Source organism: Miniopterus natalensis, chromosome 5, assembly GCF_054644295.1.
Source record: "Miniopterus natalensis isolate mMinNat1 chromosome 5, mMinNat1.hap1, whole genome shotgun sequence".
Taxonomy (NCBI): domain Eukaryota; kingdom Metazoa; phylum Chordata; class Mammalia; order Chiroptera; family Miniopteridae; genus Miniopterus; species Miniopterus natalensis.
In genome coordinates, this window is record NC_142085.1 from 86965298 (window position 1) to 86983377 (window position 18080).

Sequence of the window (18080 nt, forward strand, 5' to 3'; positions counted from 1 at the left end):
AAAGGATTTTCTAAAGCTTTTGTAAATAGAGTAAACCCATCCCTATTATCAAAATTACAATAATGATTGCATTATTTCTTGCTGACCTGTTCTGTGTGTCAGATTTCTACAGCGCTGTTTTCTTTTCCCCATTGAATTTATTGGGGTGACATGGGTTAATAAAACTCCATAGGTTTCAGGTGTATGATTCTAGAACACATCATCCCGTCCTTAACGAGTGCGCAGCGTGTTATCGTGCGGGTGCGTCGTATCTTAACTATCCCTGTTATGGATAAGTTGCCGTTTCCCCTTCCTCCCTCCCGTCAGCAGTGTTGTAATGATCAACCTTGTGCACAAAACCTTGGTCTGAATCCCTGGCCATTCCTTAGAACAAAGTCCTGGAATTGAGATGAAAAGAGATGAGCATTTTTGAGATTCTTAACACACATTGCCAAGTAGCCCCCCAAAGAGCTCGGCCCCCTGGCCACGGGAGCATGAAAGCCCTTGTCTCTGCACCCTCAGTCGCTGGCCATCACCATGCGAAAATCCTCACTGGTGGCTGGTATTGTTTCCTCTCAACTTATCCTTAGATCAAAATGCCAAGCTGCCACGAAGGCTCAGGGTGGAGGAAGGCTGAGACCCAGGACGGCGGCGGCCCTCCGGGGAGCACGTCGCTGCCTCTGGTGGCTTCCGTTCCCAGAGCTCGGGACGGAGGGGCTGTGTAGCTGCCTCCTCCCGGTTAACCGCCGCCCGTCTTCCCTCCGTGTCTGACACAGACCCGTGCTGGCCATCGTGGAGGTGGAAGTGCAAGAAGTTGACGTGGGAGCCCGGGAGAGGGTGTTCCAGGAAGTGTCCTCTTTCCAGGGCCCCCTGGACGCCACCGTCGTCGTCAACCTCCAGTCGCCAACCTCAGAGGAGAAAAACGAGTTTCCTGAGGACGTGCGCACCGAGCTCATGCAGACCCTGGAGAACTACGGGACAATCGTTCTTGTCAGGTAGCCGCTGTCCAGCTGGCGCGGCCTCCGGGGTGGGCAACATCAAGGGCCCGTGGGAGCTGCCGAGCCTCTCTAGGGCTTGACGTGACGTGTTTCCTTTACTCCAGGATCAACCAAGGGCAGATGCTGGTGACTTTTGCAGACAGCCACTCGGCTCTCAGCGTCCTCGATGTGGACGGAATGAAGGTGAGTCACGCTTGGTCACTGTGGCATGGGGGCTCCTCAGTCCCCGTGGTTTTCCTGCCCTGTCACAGGGTCACATCGTTCCCTCTCCTCCCCCGTGTCTTGAGGTGTAGGCGCCACCTGAGGGCAGGAGCCAGGGCTCTTCACCTGGCATCTAATTCTGGCGTCTTTGTCGAGGTGTCTGATGGCCGGCCCTGGCTACTTGCAGGATTTGGGAGATGAGTCTCATTCCCCTGGGTTCCTGGGTCTGTCTGTGCTCCCACGTCCATGTGGGGAGTCTTTCTCCTTAGAGGATGTTTGGAAAAAGCAGCCCAGGTAGTTAACATTTTGATGATATCCTGATTATCAGTTCCCACGGAACGAAACGCTGAAGATGGTAGTTCGACTTTTATTTAGACCGGGTGCAAGCCTGCGTGAGGTCTGGGCCCTCCCTTTGCTTGGCCCCCTGAAGACGGGCCTGGCTCCCGACGCGCGAGTCTGAGCAAGAAGCACCTGGGGCCCAGCGGGGCCTGTCCGGCTCCTGTGCTCATGCTGGGCCGGCCACTGTCCCTCACAGGTGAAAGGCAGAGCAGTGAAGATCCGGCCGAAGACCAAGGACTGGCTGAAAGGTCTGCAGGAGGAGATCATTCGGAAGCGGGAGAGCCTGGCCCCCGTGTCGCCCACCGCCAACTCCTGTTTGCTGGAGGAGAACTTTGACTTCACGAGCTTAGACTACGAGTCAGAAGGTGAGTCACCCTGTGCGGCCTTCTCGGTGGGATGGCGAGGCGGGCAGGCGGGCAGTTCTCCCAGAAAGGGCATGAGGTTGTCAGGAGCCCCTCTGAGACTCGGCCTCGGACGGTCGCCGCGGCACCTGAAATGCAGTTGGTCCTGGGCGGTGAGGTGCAGCGTCCGAGTGCAGGGTGACGGTAACCAGGACCCGGGACGTCGAAACTTACACCGAAAACAGCGGCTTGGGGGATGTCAGGGCTTCGGGTGTGGGCCCTGTCCCAGGCACGAATGGCATTTAGGTCCCATCCCTGCAGTAACGTGGTTTCCGTGGCTGCTAGCAGCTGTGCCCCAGTGTCCTGACACCAGCTGCCTGCCTTGGCGTTGAAACAGGCCGTCCCGTGAAAGGCGACGCCCTTCCACCCTAATTGTTTCTCTGCCTTGTTCCCAAGGGGATATTCTCGAAGAGGAAGAAGAATATTTGGATGAACTGAGTCAGCCTGTGGTCTCCGACAGTGAACTGGGGGGGGACGATCCTTCCGACACCCCCAGCTCCACCGCAGCGGCTCCGCCCAGCAAGTCACCTGCTCTAACCAAAAAGAAGCAGCATCCGACCTACAGAGGTAGCTTGGGCTTTCCTTCCTGAGTAGCCTTCAGCACCGAGCTCGCTCTCTCTCAGCATCTGTGCTTAATGCCAGTCACATGCGCTGTCCCAAGAGAGGGCTCAACAGGAAGTCACGGGGACCTGGGAATGTAGCAGCTACCCCCACACTGGTTTTCTCCAGTTATCTGTGTCATTTTTACAACTATTTGTGGCCCATAATACCCCAGGTTCATGTTAATTTCAGCTTCTCATGTGTATTCAAATGGCCACAGCTCTGAACTGGTTTTACATTTAATTTTTTTCCTCTCCAAAGTTTTTCTGATTCAGTCCCGTAAGAGGCATAGTCAGTATCTATGTCCAGAGTTGCTGGTCTGTTGTTACCTTCTCATAACATATATTGTTATACAGTAATAATTATATATATTATGTCATTACATAGATATATAATTAATGATATTACACATTAGCATCATTATATCACTGTAGACTGAAGAGGGATTGAAAAGCATGTGCATTGAACTCACATCCCTAGATTGTATGGAATAGTGACTCTCAAATAGTTTTAAAACCTGCTTGCTCGCATCCGTGGGCTAGAGTGGGTAGGTGGGTCACGATTCAGCATCAGACCCATGAGCACAGATCCCTCCACGGCCACAAATGCCTCCCAGCTGTTGGTCATTGTGTCCTGTGTCGGAGGAGCACTGTCACCTGCCAGTGCAGGAGCTCAGCCAGGTGTTAGGACCCTTGAGCTGGGGCTGAAAACAGAACAGGGGTGAAAGTGAATTAAGATGCTTCCCAGGGAAGGTACGTTGCCGGGAAAGGTGCAGAGACCCCCAAGTCCTTTTGACTGGGTAGCTGTCCCGGAGCTGGCTAGCATAGCCTGGCTGGCTGACGCAGCCGGAGCCCTGGGGCTTACAGGTCGCTGAGCCCCATCATGGAGACGTGGATTGGGGGGTGGGCTGGGTCCTGGGGATCCCCGGGGGATGGAGATGCACAGCCGGGCTCGGGGACTGCCACCCGTTACGGGACCAGCAGCCTTCCTCAGCGCCAGGCAGCTCTGTGCGTGACTTGTCCGGAGGGCTCCTGCCCTGGAGTGGATGTGGCTGAAGGGATGTGCCCCTCAGACAAGAGGTGGCCCTTTTCTCCAGGGGTGGTCATTGTCCCGGCAGCCTCTCGAGAGGGCAGACGTGGGAACAGATGCCCCTTGGAATGAAGACGAGCAATGGGCTGTGCGGGCTGCCAGCACCTGGTGAGCGTCCGGATGGGCTCATCCTCAGGGTGCTCAGACGTTCCCATTAGGAGAACCCACTGCTCCCGGCTCAGCCTCAGATCACGGGTGCAGCTGTGCATTTGAGGGATGGGGCGTCTGAGCCAAAATGAAATGAACCGGGCTGCGTTGAAGTGTGGGAAGGAAGACCTAAAATTGTTCTGCATTTATATGTAATAAATGTAAATGAAATAAAACAGAAGCAGGCACTTCCTCATGCGGCTCTTAGCCTCGGAAGGTTTGCCAGGACAGGTCAGGATGACGAATTTGTGAAGCAGCGAGCTGGCCCTGGCAACAGTGTTTGAGACTTGAGTGCTCAGGACACTTCATACTTGGGGCTGTCACTGGACAGCAGGTGCCCTGCTGGCAGAGAAGTGAGGTGATTCTCAGTGTCCCGAATAATTGTCATGTTTTTAGAGTGAGGGCTTTAAAACAGGGGCTCTGGTTTCCAACTGTCTCCTCTACTCTGTGGGCATCTCGTTGATTATTTCAGAAGGAAACACGCATGTCTATCCTCTAGAATTTTCGGTGTCTCTCCTGTCTGGACAACAGACCTTGTCCAGGGTTCACTGAGTATTCCCAGCAGGCACTGGGTGTCCTCCCCCTCCCCTGCCAGCAGCCAGGGGGACACGTCAGCTGTCCTGCAGGAGCCCCTCCTGCCGCAGGTGGCTCTTTGCACACCTGAGCCCCACACAACTCACCTCACTCCCGTTCCGCCGTGTCCTCCAGATGATGCCGACCTGGTGGAGCTAAAGCAGGAGCTGGAAGCTGTTGGGGACCACCACCGTTCTCCAAGTAGGTCTCTGTCGGTTCCCAACAGGCCTCGGCCACCTCACCCGCCGCAGAGACCCCCCCCTCCAAGTAAGACTGCTGCTTTGGGCTTACACGCCTGCTGGGAATAACTGCATATGTCCTGCTGCTGCAATGGCTCTAATCACCTTCCGCCCGCCTTCCGCCCCACACGCGCTCTGCCCCCCTCGGGTCCCTTTCTGTCTTCAGTCCATGATGTTTGATATCGGAGATGCAGCTGTGTTTCTCGTGCCTGGTTAAAGGGACCCTTTATGAAGCTGTTCTTGGTCCTTCTGAAGCTGTGCTTTGCTTTAAGCTGCTTTCTGTTCAACACCTTAGAAAATGGAAAATTGGGGCCTCAGCCAAGCGAGGGATTTTCTTAGCATCTTCCCCCTCACCCCCCCACCCACCCCAGCCTCCTTCAGAATCTTTGCCCCTTGACTGCTGCCAGCTGCCAGCCCTCTCCAGAGTAAACCCAGGTGCCCTAACATGCAAGGTGACTGCAGCCCACCTCTAACCAGGCGCCTCCCTGTCTGAGCCCAGGCCTGCGGGCCCCAGCATTCTTCCTTGGACTTGCAGACTAGCTCTCCCTAGCCCAGGTTCCGTAGGAGAGGGCTTTTATTCCTGGCCCCTCAAAAAGCAATGCTTTCCCATCAAACTTGCATTAATAACAGGAAAATAAAGTCACCACATGCTTCTGATCAGTTTCTAGTTACCTCTGCTATTTACATTTTCCCCACCCCCACCCCCAAAACTGACAATTAGACATAGACTTTGCTAAGGCTTTACTTCCAGAATTGGGTTCGGTGTGGCTTATGTCACAAGAGTAATCAATGGCAAGCCAGAAGCATGTGACTTTTTAAGCATATTTTTTACTTTTCTGAGTTAATATGCAGAAAATAAAATATAAATTAAAATTTTAAATGTTATATTACATATTTTTGTGAAAAATTTACAAAAGTAGATAAATATTAAAAAATTATACTAAAAAATTAAAATTTTAATTTCACTTGACTACCTAGAGATAGTAACTGGGAACCATAAGACTTCCAGCCTTTCTCCAATTATACGTATCTACATCCACAGGCAATTTTTATTTTCATGTTTTTTACAAAATTGATATCCATTTTGTTTGACCATTTGTCTTTTGTCTAATGTGCATGTCATTAAATGTTGATTTAGGACATGACTTGTTAAAGCTGCAAGTATGATTTAACATGGATTATTTCTCTGCTTTGGGATTTTTTAGATTTTTGTCCACAAAACATTTAAAAAATTTGGTCCTAATAACAGTAATGTATTATAAACCACTTAAAATGAACTAACCTTTATATCATATTTGAACCCCCCAGGATATTAGGTTAACATTAAATTGAAATAATGCTTTTCCAGAAAATCAGCATTAACAGACTGGAGCTGCTAGAGAATCAGAAACACTCGGTAGCCTCTGTGGATGCCCGTGGGCTGGGCACACTCAGCCCCTAACTGCCCCTGTGGTGCTCCGGGGCCTGCAGCCTCTCTAGCCTGCCCTGCTCCCAGCGGGCTCAGTGACATCACTGAGACTAAGACTCTGCCCTTGTTGGTTATACAGCAGGTTTAATGGTGAAGAAGTCGGCCTCGGACGTGTCCATCTCCGGCACCCATGGGCAGTATTCGATTTTGCAGACGGCAAAGCTGCTGCCAGGAGCACCTCAGCAAGCGGTGAGTTCTTCTGTATTCAGCTCAAAGTGAAATGGAGACATTTCACATCCAAGGAGTCGGCCCCGTGGCTCATCCTCAGCCCCCAAGATCACCCGGGAATCACCCCTTTTCATGGAATATATAGATTTCTATCTCTTTAACCCTCTAACTGTCCACCAGTTCATCCCCAAATCCCATAACTTAGTAGCAGGTGTTTTATGGGCTTTTAAATGGACATGCAGGGCACTGGAGAGAAATCACGTTGGTGAAAAATCCAAGTGTCCCTGTGTGGCGGGATTGTTGGTTTCCAGACTCACCTGCTTGTATAGAGCAGTGCTTGGTAGAAGGGAAAACAGGAGAAATTCAGATCCATTGTTCAGACAAAATTACGATCACTCTGGAGTAAAGTTAGTTAAGAGGAGAGGCTAAAAGAGATTCAGTGGGCCTAAGTAACACAGGGCGCTAGGAGTAATAACAGTGTTGTAGGGTGGAGAGGTGGAGAGCCCCAGAGGATGGCACTGAGCTGCTAAAGACTGTAGGTGAGGATGGATGGATTCGAGGTGAGGGACAAGGGAAGAGAAGCCTGCTTGCTGGGTGGAAGCTCTGTCCCAGGACAGTGCGGAGGGGCTGGGCCAGATGCACACGCGGTCACAGCAGGAGCAGGGGGCTGACTACACGTACATCCATGGTTTACAGGAATGAAGGCAGGTCATCTAGGGGACCCAGAGGTTTGGGTGAAGAGGTAGAAAATGCACTTTCAAGAAAATATATCTGGAAGGCATTTTAATAACTCAGCTGGGCCATAGAAGGGATGGCTTCCGATATGCTGCTGGCTCGTTCCTGGTTATTGAAGTAAAGTTAGAGGATGGCCTGTCCACATTGCACAAACCTGTAACCACCCGGTTTGGGAGACAAGGGTCCTCCCTTCGAGATGCTGTTGCATTCCTCCTCTTGGTAGCAAGTGCTCCCAGGGAAAAAGAGGCCTGAGGATGTGGTTTGGATGGGACTGTGTGTTAATCACAGATCAGATCAGCAGGCCCCAGATCAGCAGGCAGTGAGCTGGCCAGGCGAGGCTGTTTCCCTGCCTGCGTTAATGCGCCTCTCTTCTTCGTCTGTCCTCAAGCCCAAAGCTAGGACCGGGATAAGCAAACCTTATAATGTGAAGCAGATCAAAACTACCAACGCTCAGGAGGCAGAAGCAGCAATCCGATGTCTCCTGGAAGCCGGAGGAGGTAGGTGCTCCCCAGACTCCCCTTCCCAGGGGGAAATCCTGTTCTCTTAATATTTCTATTAAAAGGGGCCGAAAAGAGAAAATGCCATGTTTTTTTTTATGAGATTCCACTACTAAGATTTATTGTCCATTTAAAGTTATATATTGCCCAGCCGGGCGTGGCTCAGCGGTTGAGCATCAACCTAGGAGATCGCGGTTCGATTCCCGGTCAGGGTACATGCCCGGGTTGCGGGCTTGATCCCCAGCAGGGGATGTGCAGGAGGCAGCCGATCAATGACTCTCTCTCATCACTAATGTTTCTATCTCTCTCTCCCAGTCCCTTTCTGTCTCTGAAATCAATAAAAATACATTTTTTAAAAGAAAGAGGGGATGACAAACACTGTTGTAAGATAACATCATCTCAAGTGGCTTCTTTTTTAATTTAAATTTATTTAAAAATATTTATTAAAAAATAAATTTATATGTTGTTTTTTTAATTTTTGTTGATTTTAGAGAGAGGAAGTGAAGGGGGAGAGAAACATCGATTTGTTGTTCCATTTATTTATGCATTCATTGGTTGATTCCTGTATGTGCCTTGACCTGGGATCAAACTTACAACCTTAGCATTTTGGGATGACACTCTAAGCAACTGAGCTACCCATCCAGGGCCATTTTTTTATTTAAAATAAAATTACAATTGTATGTAACAACTCCAGTGTCCATAAACTGATGAATGGATAAAATGTGGTGTAAACATACAATGGAATATCATTCAGTAATAAAAAAGAATAGAGTACTAATAAATGCTGTACCATGGGTGAATCTTGAAGATAGTATACTATGTGTATAGCACACACACACCCACTCCATTTGTATGGAGTATGCAGAATAGGCAAATCTACAGAGACAGAAATTTATTCCAGGGGCAGGAGAGAGGAGGGAATGACAAATGAGTGCTCTGGGTACGTAAGGGGTTTCTTTTGGGGTGATAAAGATGTTCTGGAATTAGACAGTGGTGATGGTTGTAGAACTTTGTAAATACACTAAAAATCACAAATTATATTCTTTAAAAGGGTATATTTTATGGCATGTAAATCATATTGCTATACAGAGCTATATATACATATATATGTGTATGTGTGTGTATACGTATACATTTATATATATATATATATCTTAATCCTTACCCAAGGACATGCTTAGAGAGAGGGAGACAGAGAGTGAAACATTGATGTGAGAGAGAAACATCAATCAGTTGCCTTCCATACATTTCCCTACCGGGGATAGAAACCGCAACCCAGATATGTGCTCTGACCCGGAATTGAACCAGCAACCTTGCAGTTCACAGGACGACACTCAACCAACTGAGCCACTCCAGCCAGGCCATGTTGCCTTTTTTTTTTTTTTTTTTTTTTTAATTCTATAGCTGTGGAGGCTAGGAGAGGTTTGAGGTTTGAAATCCACCTGGAGTCTGAACTTAACATTTTCTTGGTCATGGGCCCTGCTGCGATTTTGAAGAGTTTTAGATCATCTCCCATGAGAAACGCACACACAAATCGTCAGGGCGTCACTGATCCCCTATGGACCCCGCTCACCATCCCTGTTTGGAAGGTGAACGTGAGAAGCTGGAGGCCAAACCCAACTGGTTGTCCTGATAACCCTCAAATGTCTTTTTTCAGAAAAAAAGAAACACACTGCATTAGTAAATGACCCTCAGGATATAGACTGCCTGTAGATTAGATCATGCAGCAAACTGCCTGATCCTGTGCACTTCAGCCATGAACTTGTATGTTTCAGGCACCCCAGGAGAAGTCCCAAATGTCGTAGCCCTGGGGGACCAAGGGTCCTCCAGACCAGAGCCCGTGGTGGGGGCTCCCCCGCTCCTGCCCCGCCGGCCTGCACCCAGAGTCCCTGCCATGAAGAAGCCAACCTTCAGGAGGACTGGGAAGGTAAGAACCGGTAGCATCCGCCTCTTTCTCCTGAGCTGCTCGAAAGTTGTTAGATAAGAATCACATCTCTGTTGAGTCTGTCTCTCCATAAACATTCATGAGTCCCTGACACAGCCCCATCCTTGGGAAAATGCTTGGCAATTGCTTTCTCCTCCATAATTCCTGGCTCTAGCTGAGCAGAAAAACCAGGAATTTTCCACCAGGACAGGAACGGCTTGCAGGCTGAGCCCCACATTGGACCACAGTGGGATGCTTGATTCAAGGGTTCCAGAATGTCCTGTCTGTGTGCCGTCTGTGTCGTGTGTGCAGGTTTCGCGTGGACAGATTTTGTTTGCATTAGAACAGTACCAGTTCCTAGGTGAGCAGTGTCGGCCTCGGATGCTGGAGGTTCCACCGCTTTTCTTGCCACTTTTCTTGCAGATTGTGTTCTGCTCTCGCTCTCAAGCTTCTCAGCCTTGCTTGCTGCTTCAGAGACATGAATTTGTCAGGACAGTAGCAGCCCAAAGACTGGCACCTCTAGAGGCATCTGGATCTTCCGTTTGACCTCAGTGTTCTAGTGCCGGACACTCGGTAACCTCTTGCTGTCATGACAGATGACTGCTGCTTTTACACCCGTGGATGTGTGAGCCGTGGCCCTGGTGCCTCGTTCATGCCCAGCCTGCTCTCTCCTCTGTTCACTTTGGCTCGTTGCATCTGCCATTTTCCTCCTTTCCCCCTGTACTCGCTCTGTCTTTTCTCTTAAAAGCCAGGGGCAGAAACCAGTTCATTTTCCCAACCCGCTGCACAGGAGCGACAGCCAGGGGCTGCCGGAGAAGGGGCTGTGTTTGATGTTTGTTTTCTAAAGAACCAAAGGAAACGTTGAAGGGTCGGTGACTAAGCTGTCGGTAGCCGCTTTGGTACAAAGCTTCCTTTCGCCTCGCGCGGCTATAGTCTTTGGGATGGTTTTGAATTAGAACCAAGGAAGTAAAGTGTCTGTAAAATTAAACATCACAATGCAAGGAGCAAGTATCTCCGTTAGTCCTTCAGTTAGCCTGACGCCAGAGCATGAGTGACTTCAGTGTGGATTATCAAAGCTCAGACTGTGTTTCAGAGAGGTTCACTCTCAGTAAGGAGAGAGGGTGACCACGTTTCCTAAGGGAGCGAAGGAGAACCCGTCTCAGATTATTCGCTGTAGCCCTGGTTTTCAAGTTTCCATTCATGTTTCACTAGCCCTGCTGGTACTGCTTGATAAATGTGCGTGTTTCTGCTGTGTTCTCTGTACCTGGTCACATCGCCGCATCCCAGACATTCTCAAATCTCGAATTTGCTAGAATGTGCGCTTAGCCCCCTCTCAGCTCCTGGCTGACACTGTCTGAATGCTGATTCCCGACTCCCCCCATGCTGGCTTCTTACTTACACTCTGTCGTGCCTTTTCTCAGCCCATGTCACCAGAAGACCAATATGGGCAAGAGACTGTCCACTTTACAATCGGGCCCCCGGAAACAAGCCTGGAAACCCCTCCTTCGGTGACAGTCCCTCCTGTTCCCAAACCAAGAACGCTTCAGCCTGGGAAAGGTGCCGAGAGGAGGCCGAGCGTAGGGAAGCCAGCGCCAGACGACGCCCCTGCCGTGGCTGCGCCACCCCTTCTGGAGGTTTCGCCTCTTGTGCCCCAGGTGCCCCCGAGGAGGAAGAAGTCTGCCCCCGCCGCCTTCCACCTGCAGGTCCTGCAGACCCACAGTCAGCTCCTCCAGGACCTCGCCCGCAGCAGCCTCAGCAGCGACTGTCCCCCGGCCTACGAGCCCGATGGGGGCGCTCTCGTTCCACAGCCAGCGAGCCCCCAGACTGGTGGCCCCAAGGAGCCAAAGCCAGAGGCGGCCTCCCTCCTGGGTGACTGTCAGGACCCCTTCTGGAGCCTTCTCCACCACCCTAACCTGTTGAATAACGCCTGGCTTTCTAAGAGCTCTGACCCGCTGGACTCGGGGACCAGGAACCTCGGAAGGGCACACGCAGCCCCACTGCAAGTCAGTGGCTCAGCTGCGGAGGAGCCGCCACAAGAGCACAGGCAAAAGGACTTGGGACACTGGGCAACTATCAGTGACAAGGACAAGAGGATGGTGTTGCAGGTGTTTGACCCACTGGCAAAAAACTGAGTGGGAGCCGTCGACAGCACTCCCTTGCAGCATGTGTGCCTTCTTCCCTTAGGCATCACCTTCCAGAGGAAAGCCCATGGCCTCCGCCCCCGTCAAAAGAGACGTCTACTTAAAGGCACACTTCTGTCCCTCGCGTGGTTTACAACACTGTGTCTCATGTTCAGTAAGGTTATTATTCGGCCGCCGAGATACGCTTTATTCCCGGCTCGTGCATTTCGAGTTTCCTCTTGGGTGTGGAAAGCTCCTGTAGGAGTCGGCGTGTGCATTTTAGACAAGGGAGTTAGCTGGTAATGGCTCAGTTCTCTGCCGTCGAATTTTAAATGGTTCAATTTATGTGTGTATGTGGTGTTTTTAAATTTTGTTTGTATTTTACAGATTTGGAATAATTTTTTTTTTTGCGCACCACCTGGAGGTTGATACAGAAAGTAAGGATCACACTAAAAGGTAGTTGGGACCATTAAAATTGGTACCTAGCCCACTAACACCAGGTTTGAGAAATCAGAGACAGAAGCAGCAACTAGGCCAACTCAGCAACTGGGCGTCCGTTCTCTTGTGTGAGCCCTTGGTTTATTTATGTACATGTATGTTAACCTTGGTCATGCACAGATGGTGTCTACACTTGTTGGGTTCTGAAGCATATACCATTAGCTTAAACCGAGCTTAAACCCATTGAAGTCTCCTGCATCCTCAGACATGCCCCATAACTGCTACAGTCCTGAGCCCTGGTGTACTGCTTACCCCAGTTTTTACACACTTTCTAGCCCCCCTTAAAGGAAATCTTGTTAATTCTTTTCTTCCCTTATATTCCATACCTGGTAAAAACACAAACATGAGAACTCCTACTGACACATGATACTGATCGTCATTGTTACAATATGATGAATATCTGCTTTCGCCTGGTCTGTCCGGCTGTAGCTTCAGGAAAGAAAGTACCACATGTCTCTTTATATAAGAAACCCCAGGGCAGCATTTCTGGGTTTGCTTATCTGTATGTTTGTTAAGTTTATTTTTTACCTACATTTTTCCTATACGTCTCTCAAAGCATTTATTGCCTATCCAATCATTCAGAAAGACAACACCATACTATAACATTTTAAAAATAATGTTATAAGGCCTGGAGTTTCATTTGGAGCGAATACCATATTTTTGCTAATAAGAAATTCACTGGCATAATCTCAGTGTGTCACATGCCCTGTGGAGGAGTCTTCCAGGTCATAGAACCATACAGCAATGCATCTGTTATCCCTGATGTGACCAGGAAATTCATACACTAAATGCTAATGGTTAGGATGGCAGGGATTGTCTTGCCCAGGGAATAGCACTCTGTTTTTACTGATCAGAGCTCTGGGCTTTCAGAATTATTTCTCATTACCACTATCATCAAGGTGCACTGCAGATTATTTAAATATGGCACTCAAGACAAAAACAAAACTACCACATTGTCTCATTTCATCTGAAAACTGATCAAAGAAAAAGGTATTGCTGACCCATTGAGAGAATGCGTGAGTTGACCGGTCATAAATGACGGCGTTTCTGACCCAAGGTGTTAGGGCACCTTCTGTAGTAAGTACTTTATATCATTTTTACCTCTTTAACAAACACAAGTAAACAGCCTAATCTTTGAAAGCATTAGAGGGAGAAAGCAAGCAGCATGGGTAATAGGCTTGGAGAAGTTAAATGATTTACATGCAGTCACATTGCTACAAAGGGTACAATTGGAAATGGAAGCAAAGATTTCTTAATGCAAACGCTCTTTACTCTCTAACCCCTTTTCCTACCAAAGGAGCTGAATTTGAAAGCAGACCCACCAACAGTCAGAAGGAAGTCGGTACCACAACAGTTGCTTGCAGTGCTGGGAACATGCCTAATTCTCGGGTTTCTTCTTTGTTCTAGAAAGCCAATAGCCAGTAAATGGTACAGAGAACAATTTCAATTAAGATAGGTGCTTGGCACACAAGTAGCAAGCAGCATGGGTAATAGAATCGACAGTAAATAGTAATGCACAGAATCGTGTTCACCTTGGGAGGCAGGTCACAAGAAAAATGACAAGTAGTTTAGCATGAAGAATTGAACAAATATTATTTGATCATGAGTGTTCAAGTTTAGTGAACAACTCATAGAGAGGATTTGGAGTTGATATGTAAGGTTCTCACACCAACTTTCTCTTTTAAAAAAAAAGACAATTGGAATTGCCTTATTTATTTTTTAAATCAGTGCTTAATAGTTGTAGGTTTCCTAGGTTAGCAGCAGTCAGTTGAATAATCTTGATAATGGGCAGCTGCCATCCTGGGGATTTCATTCTGTGGTTTTTGTATTTTTAGTTTTTCTTTGATGCCCCCATACAGGGCTTTTTACTGTGACCTTGTTTATTTCATTACTTTTCTGTAAGACATTACAGTTCACTGCAGTTCTGTGTTTTAGGCAGGGTACTTTTTACAAGTCAACACAGTCTCTATGAATCCAATTACTATATTCCCTTCTACATCTTAATCTCTGACTTCTTGCCTATTTTTAAAATTCGTTCCAGTAAATGATTGAAATTAGGACTTCTGCCTAAGCAATTCCTGTAAAAGTTTTAAAGTTGTTGAAGTTCAAGACACTTAATACAGTTCCGCTGGCATGTATAAGTATAAGCAAAGTAATGTATTAAAACATTCTCTTTATAATGAAGTGATTTCATCAGAAAGGAAAGCCGTAAAAATTATTTATTGACTGACCGGCAATTAATAAAAACCTTGTAATGTTTATTTGAAGTGATCATTTGTACTGAAATTGTAAAAAATACCTATTAAATGTTTTGTCTTTGTTTTTTAATTCGGCGTATTTATTTTTAGATATGAAGAGAACCTTGGGATATCTTTTCTGGCTAGCCTTCTGTTCTGGGTGAAGTGTGACTACTGGCTATTCCTCTGTTTGAGTTTCTGGTTTTGGTTCTTTTTTCAACTATCAGACTGAGTTGAAAAAGCATAGAACTTATTTGGCTAAGAATTTACGACTTGAATAATGCCACTAGTGACCATTATGGCAACATGTATTGTAACTTTATGCTACAATATCTGTATGATGTGAGAGAGGCTGGAATTCACTTTCTGTAGGAACTTAGAGCAAACCTGTGAGATCTTAGACTGCTCGATGGGTTTGAATGCATTGCTTCGTAGAGACAGAAGAGAGTTAATCTTCAAGGCTTGTTTTCGGCTAATTAACACGAAATATATATTAAAAATGTTCTCTAATGATTTTCAGGAATGAGGCTATACTGACAATCTCGAAATAATAAAGATGGCTAGTCCTTCCTGACCAGTAAGTACCATTCTGAAGTCATTTAATGTGGATGCGCAGCCCTGGGACCTGGTTGGAGAGGAAGAGAGAGGTTTGAAACTCGCCGTTACAGGCCGACTGTTTGTGTCCTAGAATCGCCTCTAACTCGGAGGGAGGAGAGCACCGAGGGGACTGCGAGCAGGGGACAGGGGAGCGCAGGGGACAGGGGAGCGGGAAGCTGGGAGAGGAAAGGGTGAAGAATTTGACGAGTAGCGAAGTGGATCTGTGTACCTGGAAAGGATGTCAGCTGATGGGAAAGAACTTCAGAGGACCTTAAATGACATTTAGGATTTTATCCTGTAGATGATAGTCGTGGGCAACAGAGATCTAAATAAACCCATTAGAGTGGTTCGACTGCAGGCTTGCCTGGGCTAATGGAAGCTCTTCAGAGCACCTGGAATATAGTTTGTCAGTGGTGCGGGGCAGGGGCCCAGCCTCACCTTCCTGAGGAATAGTTATTATACTCCACCTATTAAATAACAAAACACCGCGCTCACTTTCTCTAGTTAGGTTTCTCAAGGGGTTATTCAGTTTTGTTGAGATTTTGAAATAACATTGGTATTTATTATAGACCTTCTATTGCTTTCTAAAAGTTTTTTTGTCAGCTTTAAAAACACTTTTTATTAACCCCACCTTATTTAATTTGCACGCCTTTTCAACTTTCTATTTAATTTTGTTTTTTTCCTAATTTCTTAATTAGGAAATAGCACTGGGCTCCATTATTTTTAGTCTTTCTTACTTAACAATAAAGATTTAAAGCTACCTATGTTCCCGATTATAGCTTTAACGGCACCTTACAAATTTTGGCATGAAATAGTCTTTTCATGAATTGCTAAGTTGTAATTTACTTTTATTTTCTCTTTGATCCAAGGGAGGCTGCATGATTTTCCAGGAATCGGGGTTTGTTCGGCATTTTTAAATTGTTAACTCCTAACTTTATTGGATTATGACCTGAGACTATGGCCCAGGTGTATATAAACATCTACGTTTTCAATTTTATTAAGGTTTACTCTGTGGTGAAGCACAGGATGGATTTTCGAAGTGATTTCATCACTAAAATACAATGATTTTTCGTCATAGGGTACAAGAGCGAGAGAGAGGCGAGGAGAGCGCCCCGAGGCGCCGGTTCCTCGGTAGGCAGTGCGGGTCCTTCTGCAGGCAGGCCGGGGGTGCAGGCTCCCAGCTGCAGCGCCATGGGCCCCGTTCTCACCGGTTCCTCAGGCTGTTGAATAAGCGCTGCTCGGGCTGTGCCCTCTGCTCGGTCTCCGCACACCGAGTGCCTGCCGTGCTCACAGCGCGTGGGCCTGCGGGAGGCTTCCCGAGCCCGCACCGGCCGCTCCGGGTCCCCGCCCCGCGGGCACCCGCGCCCACACCCGATTGTCTTGTCCCACTTCACTTTGCCGCCCGGTAAAGCAAACCTCCCTGCTTGTTCCCCTTCTCCAGAGTATCTGGGCTGTGCTTGACCCCTCTGTAATTCTATGTAAATTTTAGAGTCAGTCTGCGAAGTTCCGTTTTGAAAGATAAGCCCGCTGGAATTCTCGACGGGCTGCATGGACTAGGCCGGGCATCTTCACAATGGTGGCTCTTCATGGTGGAGAGTCTGGTATATTTCTCCATCTAAGGATTTCATTAACGTTTCTCAAAGTTTTTAACTTGTTATAAAAATTTTCAAACATGTATGAAATCAGAGGGAATAGTTTGAACCCTCATGTATCCATCACCAGGATTTAATAGTAATTAACATTTTGCTATATTTGCTTTATTTCCTTTACTGAAACATTGTAAAGTAATTCTGTTATCAGGATTACCGGACTCCTAAATACTTCTTATATGTGTCTCTAAATAACATTTTCTTTTATAACCTTAATACCATGATTATATATAACAATTATTTCTTTAAAATTCAGTTGCTTGGTTTGCTAATATACTTAACTATAAGATTTTTGTTTATTAACTGCATCAGCAGCTTTGCTCAACTCTCATAAAATTCTAATTTACTGTAATATACCTAATATGCTATCAGTTATCAGATACACTATTTATATACTCTTGTTTTCTTTTTACATATATACTATTATTCTTAAGGTGTTATGGTTTGAATTTTTGTGTCTCCACAGACTCCCTATGTTGGAATCTTAACCCTAAAGCTGGTGGTATTAGGGGGTAGGGCCTTGAGGAGGTACTCAGGTCATGATGGGATTAATGTCCTTATAAAAGAGACTCCACAGAGATCCCTCATCCCTTCACCAGGTGAGGGCACAGGAACCCTCAGCTTTGAACTAGGAGGAGGGTCCTTACCAGAAGGCAACGACGCAGGCATCTTGGACACAGGATGTCTACTCCTGGGGCACCCTTACTTTGTACATATGGCCCTTTGTTGTCCCAGTTTAACGAGCACGTGGGATTATCAGACTCCACTGGGAAGCCTTGAACTTTGACCTCTGTCCCCTCACACTGGGGATTTGCCAAAACCACAGCTCAATTTTTCAGTTGTTCCTTTTGGCTCTGCAGGTGACCTCAGAGGGGGGCCTTGCACAGACACCCAGCTAAAGGGGGTGAGCGGGCCATGTGCTGGAGGAAGAAAGGACCTGACCATAGGGGGCATTTTTTGGTAACCGTCTGCACAGAGGGGCTGCGGGATATGGTAGTGGCATCCCTGCTTCAGGCAAAAGTAGTTTTGACTGCAGGTCTCTGGTTTCTTGCTTTTTCTTTTTTTTTTTTTTTTTTTGGTAACTCCCTATTTTCTTGTCAGCACTTTGATCAATTAAAACCATGTAACCCGGATTTTTTGGTTGTCCTTACTGGGAGGCTGTTCCAAATGATCAAGCCTGCTCTTACTGAAAGCAGAAGTCTGTAACAATTTGTAAGATTTCTTCCTCACTGACATTTCAGCTTCTCTCTGTTCTATGAAATCTAAGGTATACTCTAGCTTATGTTGCAGTAACTTGAGTAATGTGGCTGATTTGGATTTTGACCTCTATAGAGCCTTTTTTTAAGAGAAAATTGTGTACCAAATACAAAAACTCAGCATTATAGAAAGTAAAAAATGGTAAAAATTCACCCAAAACCTATCCAGAAATTATCCATTGTTCTAGAAATGTTTGTGTAATGTGTAGTAAAATACTAGATGAGTAATATGTCATTGTATAATGTACTGAACTTAATTTACCTAAAATTACCCTAGGCGGATGGAACTAGAGCTGACTAACATTGTTCCCGGGCTGCTCCAGGCTTGAGCACGGTGGTCCTTTACCCGAGAACGCGCTGGAGTC

At 47.1% G+C, this 18080-nt stretch overlaps 1 protein-coding gene and 1 pseudogene across 2 annotated transcripts in view; both read left to right on the top strand.

The window, feature by feature from the left end:
* SYNJ2 (synaptojanin 2) overlaps positions 1 to 9904 on the top strand; it is a 70402-nt gene extending 60498 nt beyond the window's left edge. The window contains exons 19-27 of the mRNA XM_087817713.1: positions 756 to 974; positions 1082 to 1160; positions 1714 to 1882; positions 2315 to 2485; positions 4463 to 4594; positions 6114 to 6223; positions 7326 to 7434; positions 9210 to 9361; positions 9782 to 9904. Coding sequence (XP_087673839.1) covers positions 756 to 974; positions 1082 to 1160; positions 1714 to 1882; positions 2315 to 2485; positions 4463 to 4594; positions 6114 to 6223; positions 7326 to 7434; positions 9210 to 9361; positions 9782 to 9904 — 1264 coding nt within the window. The remainder of the gene's footprint in view (positions 1 to 755; positions 975 to 1081; positions 1161 to 1713; positions 1883 to 2314; positions 2486 to 4462; positions 4595 to 6113; positions 6224 to 7325; positions 7435 to 9209; positions 9362 to 9781) is intronic.
* Positions 9843 to 14304, top strand: LOC148093155 (polyphosphatidylinositol phosphatase SYNJ2 pseudogene; annotated as a pseudogene). Its single transcript, XR_015714589.1, has 2 exons — positions 9843 to 9931; positions 10780 to 14304. The product of XR_015714589.1 is annotated as a polyphosphatidylinositol phosphatase SYNJ2 pseudogene (transcript).
* The last annotated feature ends 3776 nt before the right edge of the window (positions 14305 to 18080 follow it).